Genomic DNA, 18358 nt, shown 5'->3' on the forward strand with positions numbered 1-18358 from the left:
TGTCAAGGGAGAAAGATCATTATTGTGAAGACATGTAAAAATGATGTTAACATAAATGTTATATAACAGGGGTCTTCAATGTTTTTCAGGCCAAGGTGCCCCAAGCTGAAAGATAGATGAAGCAGGGACCCCCTACTACATACATAGTATAAAATTAAGGTTGCATATTTAACTTGATCTACATTAATGTGTAGGTTCAGCCTAAAGTGCCATGTAGACATAAACCATTATATGGTGCATAGAATACTAAGCTATTAAAATTATAATTCTTCACAGATTCATTAATTAATGCATCATGGTCTCATTTGTCATGGATTCATGGGTAAGCCTATCATCAGTGTTGTGTGCTGTATATTAAATAGGCTGTGATTAATCTTTGACAGTAATATGTTGGATTCATGTTCATATGTAGTTTCAGACATGACAAGAAAAAACTTTCAAAAAATTAACCCATGTTCTCAGAGCATTACCCTGGGTGCTTTCAGTGTCATCTATAACATCTTTCCCAATGCATTGTCTAATGAGCTGCTCCTTCACTTTATACCCTATGACATCACAAATTTGAGTTTTAGCATTCTAGTTTTTGGATTTGGGAGAGAGCTGTTAATGTTCACTAAGATTTTTGGACTGTTTTAGATCTTAGTAGTAACATGTATACATTTTGAAAATGGGCGTAGTTCCACTTTAAGACATATACCATAACTAATAAGTCAAAAGCTCAATTAAAGAGGGAGAGGACAGATAAAGGCCCAGTCACCACCTCTGTATTCTTAAAAACTAACCTTTTTCCACTCTATGGGTCCCGTTACGCCTCCTGTAGGAGCGACTCAGCCAAAACATTTGCATCTCCTTTCAGGAGTAGAGGGAGAGTGACTCCACTGTCACCCAGTCCCCTATTTCCCCTAAGTGATCCTCTGTGGGGGAGGATGGACGGAGCACCCACTGTTGGGAACCCTCAGAGCCACCTGCTGCCTGTTTTAGAGCACTGCAGCCAAACTCAGCATACAGGATGCATCCTAATATAGAAGAAATGTCTCCCCTCTGCTTTTTATTGCCTTCACCACGTTATTCCCCATATAAAGGAACTGACACGAAAAGCTTATAAGATGTTTAGAGCAAGTTTGCTGCAGTGCCACCTACTGTTATACTGAACATACTGCAATAGAAACAAAACATTTCACACATCTATGGGCATGTCTATGAATTGGTTGCATATGCAGTATTCAGAACAATATCACTTTTTTTTACTGACAGAATTTAAAGTCATGTTCACAAAGACTAAACAGAATGTCTCCAGCTTAACATGCACTAAACATTAAGACCATAGTACCACAGTCTCAGCACATCTGCACTGGCTACCACTAAGATTCAGAACTGATTTTAAGATTTAAAAGCATTTTTTACTGATTGCTTTTAAATCCCAGAAAGGTCAAGCCTCTAGCTATTTACTGAACCTTTAACTCATTATGAGCCAGAATGCAGCCTTACATCCTCAGGCAAGGCTCTTTTGGTTTGGGTTTAAATGTTATTAAAGCACTTCGTAAACACTGATTTTATCATTCTGCTGACACTCACATTTCAGACTGGTGTCAGCTGCTTTTGGAGTAAAACACAGTGACACATTTTGTTTGAATGGAAAATATCTTGCTGAAATCTTTAGGTAAAAGGAGCCAGGTGGATAGAGGTCAGCCAAGGATGTGACCTTTAGCATCTGTCGACTGGAAAGATTAAAATCTGGTCATTTGCCTGCAGCCTGATTTCCCCACCACGCGTGGAGACTGGACAGTATTGAATGTAGAACATTTGAATTTAGGTTTCAGATTCAAGGGAACAGAGCCTTTCACTGCATCACATGACTGAATTTGGGTCCAATTTGTTTTTGTTTTTGTCATTTGTTTAAGTATACCATGCACTGACATGAAAAGCAAACTGAGGCCACGCCAACACTATGGTTCATTGTATTTTTTGTTGTTGTTGTTGTTGTTGTTGTTGTTGTATTGCATTGTATTTTGTGTTTTTTCTCAATAGATTAGATCCAATGACTTCTGGTTGTCTCCTGTTTCCATTAAAACTTTGATGAGTGAAAAATAGAGATTTCACTTAAGGCTAGAGAATAAAAAATTAACATCAACACTTGCATTAATTTGTGTGCCCCCAGACTTCATCACAAATGGTCCTCCTTTTATGTAAGTTTTATGAAAACTGTTTATGTTTAACTCTTTTCAGAGTAAAAGTTAATATCCTTATGATTTTAAAGATAGGCTTTATACTATGCAGGAATTTCCTGTATGAATATGAATATATAGACTTATGCAACAGCCAGCAGCCAGGTGCCAGACCTTAAGCAGCAGGCATCCAAGAGACACAGTGCCAAAATAGTGAGGCAAAATGCCAAATGAGAGTGAATCTCGGGTTGGTTTTTAGTTTCACTTTTACTCGTGAGAGTGTTTACAAACAATAACCTACAATCCTTCATAGTTCACCTTTGATGAAATCAAACCCGACTTTTACTTTATGTATGGCCTAAAATTCTACATGGCCATTAAACATATTTGCACCCTATGTAGTAGTTTTCATGGTTAGTGGTGGAATCCGCCATTCCTGCCCTTGATTCAAACAGCCTTTACCTATGGATACCTACAAAATGAGTTTGTTTGGCTGCACTATAAACACATACAAATTTGGTTCCTCTGCTGTAATAATGACAAAGAACTGTAGCTGCTCAAGGAGCGTTTGCTGTAGTATTAAACCACACTAGCTGTTACCATGGTAGCCACTGGTGTCATCAAATCAACCAGAGCTCAGATCTTACAACCTTAAGGTGACAAGACTGATTCAGGTCAAAGAGAAACTGAGGCATGTCCTGTATCACTGTGACAAAAAATATACTCAGCATCACACCAATTTGTAATCCTAGTTGTATGCTGATTTTTCCTCTAACAAAAATATGTGGATGTATGTAAGATATGTGTATACGCTTTTTAAAATGTAGTAATTCATACCTCCATTGTCTGTAACCGCTTATCCTGGTAAAGGGTTGTGGGGAGCTGGAGCTGATTCCAGCTGACACTGGGTGAGAGGTGGGGACCAGGTGCAACCTGGACAGGTCGCCAGACAATTACAGGGTTGACAAATAGAGGCACACTCACATTCACGCCTATAGGCAATTTAGAGTCAACAATTAATGTCTTTACACTGTTGGGGGAAGCCAGAGGAAACTCACTAACTGCTGCACCACCATCCACCTTAATCCCACCTCAACTTTTTTTTTCTTGTATAAAATTAACTAAATTACTCACCAATCTTATTCTAGTACCCCTGGTTGGGAATCACTACTCTAGGCTACCTGAAGGATCTTCTTATTCTGATAATACAATATAAAAAATGGCATGACTAACTCCGTCTGGACTGTAACAGTGGACTGGTTTGGAGAGGTAATACTGGTCAGCTGTGTCAGGTGTGACTATGTGGGAGGGACTAGGTATGGAGTTGCTTGCTATAAGAGCAGAGTGATAGCTCCTCGCCATCCACTGACTGGGTTGGTAATAAGGGTGTTGCAAACAGACACATCCTTGAGTTGATATGAAGGCAAGACCAATGATGGGGAACAAGAGCAGCTTTGAGCTCACACTCTCCTTCCTGCTCATTGCCTCTCTCTGCTTGCAGGCATCTATCATAAGGAGGTACCAATACTATCCAGAGGGGAAGATGAACTGGATAGAGGCGAGACAGTACTGTCAGAGGAATCACATTGACTTGATTACTGGGAACAAAGCAGAAGGCTTTAGTCTGGCTAAAGAATTAAAGGAATTTAACATTGAAGAAGTCTGGATTGGTCTACTCAGAGACCCTGCGAATGACACAGCCTGGAGGTGGATAAATGTGAAGTGAGTACCCTGTTTGAATTTATGCAGATTTCAATACTATGAAAAATACACATGGTAAAATTTAGTTGCTAAGCGAGATTTCCCCCATTTGTTTGTTTCAGAAGTGGAGAGGGGATCTCAGGAAATGACCTCTCACAGAGCAGCAACTGGGCCGTTAGACAGCAGAGTAGTCACTGTGCAATTGTGGCTGATGAGTTTAAGTGGTACAGTTTGAGATGTTTGAGCAAATGTAACTTCTACTGCTCACAAGAGAACAAAATTAAACATCACAAAATGTTGCTTACCTGGTTCCATGCTTCCCAGTACTGTCAGAGTAACAATACTGGTGAACTAGCCACCATCACCAACACAGATCATTTAAAAAAGACTGGCTGGATTGGACTGTATCGAGAGGCTGGTGAGACCTGGAAGTGGATTGGGGATCAGCCATCTGACTATCGAAACTGGGCACCCAAAGAGCCACTCAGCTATGACTGTGCCTCTTTTAATCTTGGAACTAAAAAGTGGTTCAGCAGAATGTGCTCCACAGAGCTTCACTTTGTCTGCTATGATGACAGCCTGGTGGTGGTGAATGAGAACAAGACATGGGAAGATGCCCTGAGTCACTGCAGGAGCATGAAAACCCCATGTGTGAGCCAAAGACCCTGCAAATACAAGCATGACCTCCTGAGCCTTGAACTGTCTGACTACAGCTATGTCAGAGACAGGATCTACAGAGCCACGACTGATGAGGTGTGAGACTGGGTAGCAGGGTTACACATTATCAAAAAAAAAAAAAAAAAAAAGGAAGTTATTTTCACTGCACACTGTCTTAAAAATGAATCAAGTTACTAAAAATTTTTTTTTTTCATACAGTACTGGCATGTGACCCTTTAAAGTGATGCAATGTATGCCACTCTTTGGTTGTGTATTGTAAGAAATTCAACCAAAGAGTGATTTTCCCCAGTTTATTTTATAATTTTTGGAGGCATGCATAAAACAAGTGATCAAATATCTCTCTCTCTTTCTCCCTCAAAATGAATAAATAAATAAATACAATTAGAATAAAGCCAGAATAAATAATCATAGCAGAATTATTTCATACTTACTTTTTTGTTAATCATCTCACAACCCCCCAGATTTATCTTGCACCCTCTTGTGGAAATCACTGGGATGGAATTTGATGGACACATTAAATGTAATAAGCTTCACATGCATTTTTAGATTTCAAGGTTTTCAATTATTAATAATTCAGTTAAAGACAGAAAATAGAACTGTAAATTGGTATTTTGAATTTAATTTTTTTTCATGCTATCATTAATTAATTAATTCATTCAGTATCTGTAACCACTTATCCCATTCAGTGTTGTGAGGGGCTAGCTGTCGTGGAGCGAGGTTAATGTATAATTTAAAACTAATTATTATTTAAAGTTATAAAGGCTCTTTAAGATGCACCCATTTATTGATACATTAAACATTAAACACTGAGGGGTGGCATGCTCCAGTTTTTAAGACAAGTGCACCTTTTGAATAGATTGAATTGCTTTATTTCTTTTTGCCAAAAAGTAACTTTAAACTTCAGCAATTAAGGTCATGCACTGTCTGAACAGCAAGATAAGAGATAAATGTATTTTTGCACCCTTATTTTCACAAGCTCCAAGTTTCTTCAAACTACAGCCTCCTTAACAAACCAAGCATGATGGGAGTTAAAGTGTGAGGAGTCACGGATTAAACATTTTTAAAAGACAGACTGACACTCAGAGCTTGCCCTGTGTTTCTCAGGTTTGGACGAGCCTGCGCTTCCTGGGAGGGAAGTGGTGTTGGGTGAATGGAGAGATGCTGGAAGACCAGGGGATGCTGCCAGACTGTCCGTCCCAGAGGAGGCACTGTGGGACCCTGTCCAAACATGACACAAACAACTGGATCATCAGGGACTGCTCTGAAAGAAGAAACTTCATCTGTTACAGAAAATTATTCTGGATAGTGTAGACTGTGTTGAATCAAAAGCTAGTGTGACAAACACTGGGCAAGGTTAGGTTTTAGAGTTTTTCAGTGCTCCATAAGACATGACTGTTTTGTCTATTACAACGTTCTGTATTCTATAGTGATAATCTTTTGCTTTAATTATAATTACTTATAATCATTTTTGAAAAAAGAAGATTAGATACTAAGAAATGTGTATTTCCTGTTTTATTTTGCTTGTGTGTTACCACACAGAGGAAGTGAGAAAGTCCTTCCTCTCTGACCTACCTTTATCAATAAGAGATGTTTGTGATTGAAAAAATATATATATTTTTGCTTGTTTCTGTGACTGTTCACACATTATTATGCTTGTGTATCTGTACTTTGGAATTAAAATGAACAAAACATATTATGGCCATACTCTAACTTTACCCTGCTTTTCATTTAATCACTTATCAGTCATGTGAACGCATTACTTGCTCCAGCTGGGTTCCTTCAGTGCTGCAATCCTACTCTAACTCCCTAATGCTGTAAATAAAACACTTCCTAGGGCCTAGTCATCATGTACGTGTTTATGACTGGAGTTTTTGTTTATTTTTTCATAAAAAACAATAAACAAGAAAGGTAACGCTTTTTTTACAGAAGTAATAGCAATCAAAATGAGGTAAAATACATTTTCACACATTTATGTGTTAATAGTGCAAGTTCATTTTGGCTTTCAGATTTTTGAAGGTTATCATCAGACACTGAGACATTGCAGTTCAACAACCAACTGAAAGTAAGTGCAAAAATATGTGAAACTTTTTTGGAAATTAAAGCCACTGTAAATATTATTCATGAACCTCTTATGTCCAAAGAAACAAACTAATTTTAATCATTTGGGTATTCGAATAACGTGTAGCTTATTATGTAGCACCTTCTCAGCACCAGAAAGTAGGCTATACTTGTCCGACTTTTAATTCTAGGAATGTGACACTAACTGCTCTAAATGCAAGGTTAGCAAGAGAAGGAAAACAGTGTGTCTGTTTTTTTGTGTTGTTTTTTTTTTTTTTACAATACTTAAAGACAGCTAGAGTGGTTATAAACATTCTACAGTTAAAACCAATAGCTAGCTATTGTGACCTGTGTTTCGAAGATTAAATTTCTTACCCCTCAGACAGGCATTAGTTTCTATGAATTGCCCTAAGCATATATTGCATGAAATCCAAATGTTGCTAATCCATCTCAATGAACAGTTCATCCTCTTTTTATATATTTAGCTAGCCTATATGTTTGTCTTTGACTATCTTACATTATCATGACTAATGCCTCATACTTTTGTGAGCTGGTACTTATTTTGTAAGCTCAAAATCTACAATATTATTTAATGTCCATGTTTGCCTGCTTGAGGGTTGGATTTCTGACAATATAATTGTCTCGGATGTCGGTGCGTCATGAATGCACCAGAAAAGGTGGTTTTGAAAATAGTAACCAGGATGTAAATGTCAATAACTTACCCAAATTTACAATACTGTGTGTGTGTGTGTGTGTGTGTGTGTGTGTGTGTGTGTGTGTGTGTGTGTGTGTGTGTGTGTGTGTGTGTTGTGTGTTGTGTTTATCTAAGTGTGTTAAAGCCTCTATGGTTAAAGCACGTAATGACGCTGCGTGGAGAGCATCTTGTGGAACATATTATTAAGTTCCCACCGATGACGGAGTCGAAGGCATTTCGGGGTTGCACCAACCATACTTCCGGTTGTCATTCAACGAGACAGTTGAACGACAATCTGCCTCTTTTCGGCTCTTCAGACACAGTAAGTGCTGGCTCTGAAAAACTCTACTTAACAGTCGCTACCGTGTGTTTTAAATGGTAATTTAATAAAGACTAGCTTTATGGTTAAAGTCGACAAAGATACAATATCCCCGAGACTTGTTTGCTCGATACAGGAACGTGTCTGTAGTGACACCAGCGTCGGGGTTGTAGCTTAGCTAGCTAATGTAACGTTACAGATCACTAATTTCTTTAATGACGTTATGGTTACGCAGCTTTGTAGCTCTGTATATGAATAATGAAATACACCCGATAAACATTTACCTGGCGGTGACAGACTTGTTACTGCTTTGCAAATGCTGTGTGTCAGCCTGTTTGTATCAGTGTAACGTTAGCTTCAGTATGACGGTAACGGTACAGGCGACAGTATAACGTTAACATCTTACAAAACTAACGGCCTAATAAAGTACCAGAACACATTTAAATGTAACATCAGTGATTTAAAAAAGTAATTAACATGTCTTCAAATAATCGTCATACAAATATTGAAGCAATTAAGCAAATAATCGATTAGTCGATCACAGAAAATTAACCAAAAAAACATTAAGACAGTCAAACTAGTGAGCAAGATGCTACATTCCCTGGTTTTAGCAACTGACATGCTCAAATCTCAGTTTTTTATAAATGTAAATGTATTTATATTTGAGTTTGAGGGTGTGTGAGAACTTGTGTGTGTCTGTGTGTGTGTGTGTGTGTGTCTGTGTGTGTCTGTGTCAAAATGTTTCACTAATGAAAAAAAGCCTGTTGTATCAACGGTGTATTAACCCCTGTGTTCTGTATCCCTCTTTTTCAGCAGGGAGCTGAATTTTGTGACCAGACATCATGACACTTTTCCATTTCGGGAACTGCTTCGCTCTGGCGTATTTCCCTTACTTTATAACATACAAGTGCAGCGGCCTGTAAGTATTTGTTTAAAGCAGGGATCTGCAACATACGTGGTGAATGGTGCATGACTCTGTACCATATCATATCCATTATGTATGCACCAGTTGTGAAATTTTGGTACTATACCTATGATTAGAATAATAATATTGGTGATAGCCAATACCCATGTTTTTTGTCATTGATTTGTTTTTTGTTTTGTTATTTATTCCCCCTTTTGTGCCAGGGAAACCAAAGTCATTCAGCCCTTCATTACACTATCTTTGAATGAGCTCATACTCAGTCACACACATTTATAAAACAACCTTTGAAATAACCTTCACAAAAAAACCCTAACCCTTCTCTAAATTTATTTTATATTGCTGTGAAAACATAAACAAATTTATCATTTAAACAACTGTATTTATTCAAGTTTCTCACCAAAAACTACATTGTACATGATCACATTTGAGCACATCATGAGAACATTATTATTATTTACCTTCGCCAAATACAATTTTTTTCTGAAAAGAGCTTGAACACATTAAGTCTCAATGTGTCCTCCAACTCAGCAGTTAGTTCCAGTCATTAGCTGCTAACAGCTAATGTTAACTAGTATTCCTCCTGTCAATGTCAACTTGTTCACAATTAAGCATTATCAGAGAAACAATAGGGGTGGTCCTGACGCATTGGTAGTGAGTTTACTGCTCCCTTTTGTTCGGAAGGTGTCCCAGTGAAGATCTCTGTTCCTCACAAACACGTTTTCTATTGTCCCTGGGATGACGGAATGATGGTAAATTCAAGCCCTGCTTTTTTAACCTGCGCAAGATTGATGTGACACAATGGAAAAACATCGGCCACTGCCATCATTGAATGTCATCTTATTTGCTGATAGGCCGATGGCAGTTAACAGGAGGAATATCAGCAGATACCAATGTGCAGCCAATAAATTGGTGCATCCCTATATCCATCTGTCCAGTCATGGCCAATGAAGCATAGTTGGAGGAAAGAATAAAAAGTAAAATGCTGTGTTGTACTACTCTGAAAATTTACTGCCATGGCCAACTTTTGCATCATTATTGCATAGTTTCTCTGTAATCTCATGTTCCTAGGAACATATGGTCAGAGACAAAGAAGTCTGTTCGTAATCTATTTAGTAATGTCTAAGGTTTGGGAGGGGGTCCACATAATCCTCTTAGAACTGTCAAGCGTGCTCTTGAATTTGGCAGTACTTTTGCTTAACAACATAACTTTTGTTATTGTCAACATTAGTGCACTCTAGTCTTAAAAACATTGTGCCAATTTCTCACAGGACTGCCTTGTATCTGTGGTGCCTCCTTATTTTACTGTTCTGCCATTTAACTCTGTGTTTGTGTGTCCAATGTTTAGCTCAGAGTACAATGCCTTCTGGAGATGTGTCCAGGCTGGAGCAACCTACCTGTTTGTCCAACTCTGTAAGGTGAGTGGGCCTTCTGATAATTAAATATCCAAGACCCTTGACCTTATATTGTAAATGAGCAACTATAACCCCATAATTTATTGATTATTATTTATTTTCAAATTTGCAGTACTGACTTAATGATACAATCAATTTGTGGAAAGTTGTCTTATGTGTACAATAATTTGTGCAGTAATTCAACTGCTGCAATATGCTTTTCAACTAATAGTCTTATTTAAAGAATATTAAATAAGAATGTGTGTAGGATTAAGGAGGCTTTAGTAGCATCTAGTGGTGGGGATTGCCGATTGCAACCAGCCAAAACTTCTCTTGGTTAAAATTCCTCTAGTGTTAATTATATGAACATATATGTACATATTTATTATTTTTGTCTTATATTTAGTTTTATATTTAGTAGCATAATGCACACATTTCTATTTTTATACATACTTCTTATCTGCTTTTTCTTGTGATTTCTCTAGGCTTATATATATAAGAGCAGCTGTAATGTGTCTTAATTTTCCCTGGGGGTCAGTAAAGTACTTCTGACTCCGACTCCATTATAAAGTTGAGCAGAGGAGATTGAGGAAATAAGGCACAAACTGATGTCATTAGTGTTTGTAAACAGGATTTGCTTATCTTTCTGTGTTTCAGATGCTGTTCCTAGCTACATTTTTCCCCACATGGGAAGGAGGAGCTGGAGTTTATGACTTTGTTGGGGTGAGACTTCTTGTTCCATCGCAGTAACAACATAAAGGAAGATTCATATTTTCTCATATTTGTTAATTATTATAATTACAAAAGAGAAACAAAGAAAGCTGGTAGAATACCAGATTGTGTGGGAGGCTGTAATGTGTGCTTTTGTTTTTCAGGAATTTATGAAGGCAACAGTGGACCTGGCAGACTTGTTGGGTCTCCATCTGGTGATGTCTCGTAATGCTGGTAAAGGGGAGTACAAGATCATGGTGGCTGCCATGGGCTGGGCGACAGCAGAGCTTGTGATGTCCAGGTGAGCACTAATTCTGGTCCTGCTGAAGGAGCATTAGCTTTACTTTGTGAAATTATTAAACATATATAACAATAAAACTTACAGTTTGTGAACTGTTACGGTTCTTCAGGTGTCTTCCTCTGTGGGTGGGAGCCAGAGGGATTGAGTTTGACTGGAAATACATCCAGATGAGCTTTGACTCTAACATTAGTTTGGTGAGTAGCTGTCCTCTTCTGCTTTCTCACTACTCCCCTCTGTGTGTGGGTTTTACGTCAATTTCTCCTTTTCCTCTCATCCTGCCGTTTCACCTCCTGCCATTGGGTTTTCAGTGCTGGCACATTTTGAATTTTCCTTTGCAGTTTTTGTCCCCACATTCACTCACATTGTTGACAGCAATGATTCGTAGAAACAATTGAAATAAAATAACTGGTTATTGTTCCTGTGTTCAGATAAACATGGATCTTCAAATGTTTAATTCTCAGTGTGCTTTCTCTGTGTCTATCCCTAGTTTTATTATATCGCCATTGTATCTGTAATGTAAATGTTTATATGAGGTGACTGAAATGTGTAAAGAAAAATATTTGTATTTATTTATTTATATAAATAATTATTTTTGTTTGTTTATAGATTCATTACATCGCCATGGCAGCAGTAGTGTGGATGTTCACACGATATGACCTTCCTAAGAGCTTCAGGCTTCCTGTTACTGTGCTGCTGGCTCTTTGTGTCTACAAGGCCTTCTTAATGGAGTAAGCCTGACATATTTTTAACACATACTTCTATGCTGAACATTTATTTATATACATATATATCTATATAGCATTTTGTCTACGGGGAAATTCAGCTTTGGTTTGATTTGACCACTTATGTGGTGGCTGCTGTTTATTTTGTGAACCACAAGACGGCACTAGTTAATGGCATATGCATAGTAAAATTAGCCTGGAAATCCAGACCCAAATCAAGAAAGAATTAATTCAAATTGTGTTTTTTCCATTTTGTAAAAGGGTTCATTGTCTTGGTGTCTAGATGTTAAACAAAATGCCACCACTAAATACTTGACGGTTTACTTGTGTGTTTTATTTACTTGGAAGAATTTTAGAACTGAAGGCTTTAAGGCATACTTCACCCACAAATTGACCATTTGTATATCAGTCAGTCATGCTGTGTTTCCTTGAATACATAAAGAAAATGTTTTTCTTGAATGCCTCCATGGAAAACGGCGAACATAATGATTTATTGATCGACTGGGGACCACGTTTAACAACAGCAAAAGCATGTGAAAACATCAGTTTACAAACACTCTGTTGTATAATCCAACCAAATATTGCCTAGTCCTTTCCAGTCCAGTCCTTGCTTTAACCTTAGTAGTCTGGCTTTGAAGAGAGAGAAGATACATTTCACTTTCAGTTCAGTTTTAGATTGTAATGTTTTAGCAAAAGTGCATGTGTTTGTGAGGTATTGAGCGTATGACTGGAGAAGTGAGACTTGGATTATACTGCACAGGTTGTGTGAGTGTTTGTAATCAGATGTTTTGATATTATTTTGCTAAATCAATATGTTTGCCGTTTTCTGTGGAGGCATGAGAGAAACACAGCTTTCTTCACAAGTTCAAGATAACACTACACTACACATATTGATTTACAGATGGTCATTTTGTGGGTGAAGCATTCCTTTCAGTGTGGTCCAAAGGGAAGAGAAGAAAGGAGTTTTTAAAATCTCTGACAGTCAGTCGCTCTGATGGATGGTTTCAGCAACGCCCATGCACCACTTTTACTTATGTAACATTATAACTCACGTTGTGTTTCTCTCTCTCTCTCTCTCTCTCTCTCTCTCTCTCTCTCTCTCTCTCTCTCTCTCTCTCTCGTGCCTTCAGGTTGTTTGTCCATGTCTTCCTGTTGGGCAGTTGGACAGTGTTGCTGGTGAAAGCTGTGTTGACTGGTGCCATCTCTCTCTGCTCACTGTTTCTCTTCGTCACTCTGGTCCACAGTAACTAAAGTACAGCTCGGCACCCTGGGAAAAGCCTTCAACAGTTTCTTTGGTCCAGACTGGACCCTGGTTGTGATAAATCAGAAGCTGACTCCTGATACCTTTTCACTCTACATATCACCATACAATCTACCAAAGACTACTGGAAAATGCTTGTTGATACTGGGTAGCTGGACTGGTCTGATGAATAAACAAGGTCAAGCTACCAACCAGTAAGCTAACCAGTGCTACCAGTTTGTTTTGATCAGTCTGTATGGACCATTGATGGAAAACATGCACTGAAGCTTTGTTTGTGTTTAGTCCACCAGTTCTAACTGCAGGTTGAGTGGAGACATCGGGGAAGGTTCCTAAATGATTTGTTTACCTGAGCTGTATTGCTTTTGTTAAAAGTTGAATTTCGTACAAAAACACCCACAGATGAACCGAGACATTTTACATACTTCATTCTTTTTTATGTGTTGTCCAATAAGCCAGCGTAAATGCTTAGATCATACAGTAAAGTGAATTTATAACAATCACACTGATAGTTCCTCTTTATCAATTTATTTATATACAAGTAAATATTACAATTAGTTCAAACCTAACTGTGACTAGATTTTTCTAATTATTGAGAAATTGTATGAACGATTTAAAGTTTAACTCAAAAACAGGCCCACTGAATGAATAAATTGAGGTCCACTCAGCATTATGACACAATGTGTTGTATTGTAACACCTGTGATTTTGTCATGAAAATAATAAATGTTTTTTTGTCTTATCTTGCCCTCTGAGTTTTGATTGATCAGACTGTGGCGTTTGTTTGCTGTCACAAATGATCATATGTAATATTGAAGAAAATCATTTTAAACTCTTGAAAATCTTTTGGGCTCAACTCAGGGACAGATCATCTGAGCATGCATGATGAAAAAAATCACTGAATTTTAACTATTAATTGGTTTTCACAAATAGATAAAAGGTTTCACAAATATGAAACATGATTTTAAACAGTCACTAGGGTCAACACGTGCATGCAGTCCGGGTTTGGTCTAAGTACAGAGGTTTTTATCTAGACCTGGTTTTTGGTGGTCTCTACAATGAAAAAAAAAAAATCAAAACTGGCTTTTTATCTGTTTTCGAGTTGGAAACATGGTTAATTATATAACAAATCATATAAATGATCATTGTATTTAGTTATTTATTATTAAACCAATATTAGTTTAAGGTTAGTCCTTGAGTCCCCTTACTCCTTCGTGTTCATAACAGCACATTGTTCAAAGCAGTTGTTGACTCGTTTTTGTGATTCACATGCACCAAAATTCACCAGAATGCAGAAAAAGAAGTCCTGAAACTAAAATTTTCCTGGAGGAGGGCCTCTCAACTCCCTGCCTAAAAAGTGTCCAGACTGGGGCTACATGTCACATTTTATTTCCTGGCCTGAATGATTTTCCCAGTTTGGCCCAGTCTTACCCTGAGTAGTTATGACATTTATTACATCCAATTGCATGGGTGACAAGATGCCAGTAAAGCAGCCCATTTCCTCCATTGCCTTCTGCAGTGCTGCCTGCAACACGGCCAATCCAGGTGGCACCAAAGCATGGTTGCAGCCTCTTTTCAATAGGCCTCAAGCTCCACTTGCCTAGCAGTTGATGATCACTGCTTTAAGTCCACTAATGCTGAATCTTCCATTGTGTATTTTACTGTTGTTAATTACTAACTTGTCAGATGTTTAAAAGCATGCAATTGGTCAGTCTGTTACATCCACAAAAATGTTCACTGCAGCAGCTCAGTGTATTTCTGCCAGACAGATCGCAAATAGTTCTCTATCTGATCCCACACTTCTCCTATTACATTTGATAAAGAAACACTGGAGTATTGAGGAGGCGCACTGGGAGAAAGAACAACCTGAATATGCCTGTGAATGGACTGGTCTCCTGATGGAGGGAGGGAATGAAAACATTTTAAAGGAGTGTCAAAGAAAAGGAAAACAAAGAGACTAATGGACGTAAAAGAATTTGGTTTCAAAAACACCTTAAGTGTTAACAAGACCAGATGAAGAATAAAAGAAAAGAAAAGAAAACATGATCAGAGTAAAAGGTGGAGAGAGGGTCTTTACCTGAACCTCACCTTAAGTCCATCCCTGCTTACAGCCAAGAGTCATGTTACAAACAAGGGATTTCCTTTGTTTGCAGTGATGATGATAATGAGATAACGAGTACTAAATTGGACACTCTCGATGGTGCAGGAGTAGAAATATCTCAGCATTTGAGATGATACCCGGAATTTCCTCAAGTATCTAAGGTGAAACTGTCTCTACCTTGCCTTTCTCACCACTGAGTCAGTATGCAGCTCCCAGGTCAGGCCTTTGGTGAAGCGGACACCAAGGTATTTGAAGCTATCCACCCTCTCCACCGAGGACCTGTTGATATTAAGGGGGGCATAATTTCTTTGCTGCTTCTTCCCAAAGTCCACTATCATCTTAGTTTTGCTGACATTCAGGAGTAGGTTGTCGTCCTGACACAGGCGGGTCAGGTCCTCTACGTCTGTCAGATAGACATTATCATTGTTGACTGGCAGCAGGCCCACTACAGCTGTGTTGTCAGCAAACTTGATGAAGGTGTTAGGGTCTGAAGTGGCTACACAGTTGTGTGTGTACAGGGAGTACAGCAGGGGACTCAACACGCAGTCCTGAGGTGCTCCGGTATTAATGATGAGGGTAGAAGAGGTGTGTCTGCCGATTGTCATCACTGGGGTCTGCCTGTCAGGAAGTGAAGGATCCACATGCACAGTGGAGTGTTTAATCCGAGCCCCTTGAGCTTTGTGACCAGCCTGGAGGGAACTATGGTGACAAACGCTGAACTGTAGTCAAGGAACAGCAACCTGATATAGGTCCCTTTTTTATCCAGGTGAGATAGGGTCATGTGGAGGATGGTGTCTTCTGTAGGTTGGTTGGGACAGTAGGCAAACTGTAGTGGGTCCACTGTGCTGATTCGTGAGGAGCAGATGTAATCCTTTACCACTTTAAGAAGCATTTCATCGAAACACTTCCTCATTACAGAGATGAGAGCCAAAGGGCGGTACTCATTCAGGCAGGTTACTCTTGTTTTCTTGAACACAAGTATGATGGTGGACAAGTATGGTCACTTGTAATCTGTCATACTTTTTAGTCCTTGCTGCATGCTTCCTAGATTGCCTTCCTGGAATTGTAGGTCCACTTTCTTCCTGTAGTCCCTTTTGCCTCTTTTACTGCTCTCCTTACACTGATGGCTGCTGCTACGTGCTTTACTTCCTTATTTTGAAGTAGGTTTAGTTAAATAAATCACCTTTGTAACTTAAATTGTTTGTGTAGACTCTTTTGTTGCAAACTGTGAGCCAAGTTTGTAACAAATGGGGGGTCGTCCAGGATGAATTGTCTACTGTGGTGAGTAAGAGACAGTGATTGCTACTTTGTAGCAGTAGCTTAAATTGAAGCATTGGTTTTGGAGGGAGTCTAACACGTATTTAAATGGTGGCTTGGATTTCAGGCTCAGGTGGTTACACCTGTAGGTATTTGTTAACCTGCCTTATTTTTGTGTTTGCCTCTGATCTGGTGTGAATAAAACAGCCTCGTCAGTGGAGCTACTTCCCCGATAGGTATTAGAACAACATCCATCCGTGGATTTGTTGTTTTTTGTTTTAGTTTGTTGCTTTTGTGCATTAGTATGGCCACAGCATTTTTTTTGCTTTGGCTACACTTCCGTGATTGTCTAGGTAGGTTGCCATTTTAATGGTTGCCTGGCCGGGTCATTGGGCTAGGTGTTTAAATCTCCCACCAGCGCTATTGCATGAAGACTAGGGTTGAGACAGACAGCTAGTTTCCCGGGTAGATAGTTAGCCAGGGGGAAGGATGTTCCACATTGTGGCTGTCACATCGGGTTGGTAGTAAACTTTTGTGGTCAGTTTGGGGCAGGTTAGCCTAGAGTGTCAGGTGTAAGTATTTGGTTTGTGTGGGCCAGCTATTGTTCCAATCATGTCTGCGATTGAGGATTTTGTGCAGAATCCCAGTGAAGGTCTATTGGAGACTTACACCAAGGATCGGTTGGTAAAGGTGGCAGAGCATTTTGGCATTGAATCCCCAGTCAGGGACGTAAAGATCATATTTTGTGCACAATAAAGGATGGCTTGGTTCAGTTGGGGGTTTTGTCTGCTGCAGGAAAAGGTAGTGACACCCAGTCAGCCAGTGAAATTTCTCCTCAGGTCAGTCAACCAGAGCTGTCTCTAAAGTTTGTGAGGCCTTCAGTCAACCAGAGCTGTCTCTAAAGTTTGTGAGGCCTTTAGCCGGGATTGGGGTGACTTTAACTTTTGAACAACAAAAAGAACTGTTGATTTTGCAGCGTGAATTGGAAATGGAACAAGACCAGGCTGTTCATGCACAGGAGCAGGCTGTGGAAATGGAGAGGTTGAAATGTAATGTGAAGTTACGTGAAGCTGAGCTGCAGCAGGAAAAAGTGTCAGGAGTTTGAGCGTTACAAACTGGAATTAATCAAGGAGGCACTGGCCCTTGACGTTCTTGCATTCCCTACAAAACCCAAATCAACGGCTGATGCCTTGGTGTTTGTTCTTGCAGCCATTTAACCTTGACATATGCCACATTAAAGGTTCTGCAAATGTTGTGGCTGATGCATTGTCTCGTGCAATTCCTCTCTATTGTGTTTTACCAGGTGTCCTTTTTTGCTCTGAACTACTCTTCTCTCCCTCCTGCTCTGAATCTGCTTCTCCAGGTACCGGGTTGCTGAGTGGGTGTGGGTTGGGTGAGTGGTTTGGAAGTGGATTGGGCTGTTCCGGTAAGACGAGAGAACTATTGAAATGTTCCTGTGTTATATAATATGGTATTGTATGGTTCAGCTTTTGAGGCACCCTTGGGGCCTCATTTTTATGGGTGGGGGTGTGACGGCCTTACTAATGTGTCTGTTCCTTCACAGCTCTTCCTTGTGGCTGAAGAGGCGGGCCGTCCAATCTTCCTGGCCACACCTGAGGGTGTGGTCTTACCTTATAAAAAGGCCTCAGTTGTCAGCTTGCTCATTCTCTCTCCCCTGATTGAGCAGCTGACTGCTACATGGCCAACATGGTGTAGTTTGGTTTGTCTTTGTTTCATTTGTTCTGTTCCACCCACACACACACACACACACACACACACACACACACACACACTGCAGCCACTCACGACACGACAACATGCTTTACTTCCTTATTTTGAAGTAGGTTTAATTAAATAAATCACGTTTGTACCTTAAAGGCGCTATATGTAAGAATGTGGCCAAAACGGTTACTGCACTCAAATTCAAAATACTGCCGCGAGTCGTGTCCGCCCCCCCTCCCCTACAGATTCGAGGTTGCTGGACAGCGGCACGCTGGAGACTGATTTGTTTGCCCAAGGGTGGCTGCTGTGGCAGAGCTGCATCGCTGCGTCCTTGATCTTCGGTTTTCCAGCGGACC

General features: G+C 39.5%; 2 protein-coding genes across 5 annotated transcripts in view; both read left to right on the plus strand.

Moving 5' to 3' along the window:
• tmem147 (transmembrane protein 147) overlaps window positions 1-13664 on the plus strand; it is a 175993-nt gene extending 162329 nt beyond the window's left edge. Inside the window, exons 1-8 of one of the 4 annotated variants that reach the window (XM_050047263.1) lie at window positions 7494-7618; window positions 8429-8534; window positions 9886-9955; window positions 10589-10654; window positions 10807-10943; window positions 11053-11137; window positions 11550-11671; window positions 12796-13664. In XM_050047263.1, coding sequence (XP_049903220.1) covers window positions 8458-8534; window positions 9886-9955; window positions 10589-10654; window positions 10807-10943; window positions 11053-11137; window positions 11550-11671; window positions 12796-12916 — 678 coding nt within the window. In that variant the 5' untranslated portion in view covers window positions 7494-7618; window positions 8429-8457 and the 3' untranslated portion in view covers window positions 12917-13664. Of the gene's footprint in view, window positions 1-7493; window positions 7619-8428; window positions 8535-9885; window positions 9956-10588; window positions 10655-10806; window positions 10944-11052; window positions 11138-11549; window positions 11672-12795 lie in introns of those variants that run through there. The other 3 variants (XM_050047264.1, XM_050047265.1, XM_050047266.1) reach the window with 3 other exon arrangements.
• On the plus strand, window positions 3558-6164 carry LOC126392089 (lymphocyte antigen 75-like). The gene is made up of 3 exons (XM_050047258.1): window positions 3558-3887; window positions 3989-4619; window positions 5649-6164. Exons 1-3 carry the CDS (start codon window positions 3583-3585, stop codon window positions 5853-5855), a joined length of 1143 nt encoding a protein of 380 aa, XP_049903215.1. The 5' UTR covers window positions 3558-3582; the 3' UTR covers window positions 5856-6164.
• Window positions 13665-18358: the final 4694 nt, after the last annotated feature.

The sequence above is a fragment of the Epinephelus moara genome, chromosome 6 (assembly GCF_006386435.1).
Source record: "Epinephelus moara isolate mb chromosome 6, YSFRI_EMoa_1.0, whole genome shotgun sequence".
NCBI lineage: Eukaryota > Metazoa > Chordata > Actinopteri > Perciformes > Serranidae > Epinephelus > Epinephelus moara.

Bases quoted from the DNA above. Each gene is read 5' to 3' on its own strand.
- LOC126392089 (XM_050047258.1), top strand. From the start codon at position 3,583: ATGAAGGCAAGACCAATGATGGGGAACAAGAGCAGCTTTGAGCTCACA. The intron at 3,888-3,988 runs GTGAGTACCCTG...TGTTTGTTTCAG, and splicing joins TGGAGGTGGATAAATGTGAA to AAGTGGAGAGGGGATCTCAG. The intron at 4,620-5,648 runs GTGTGAGACTGG...TGTGTTTCTCAG, and splicing joins ACAGAGCCACGACTGATGAG to GTTTGGACGAGCCTGCGCTT.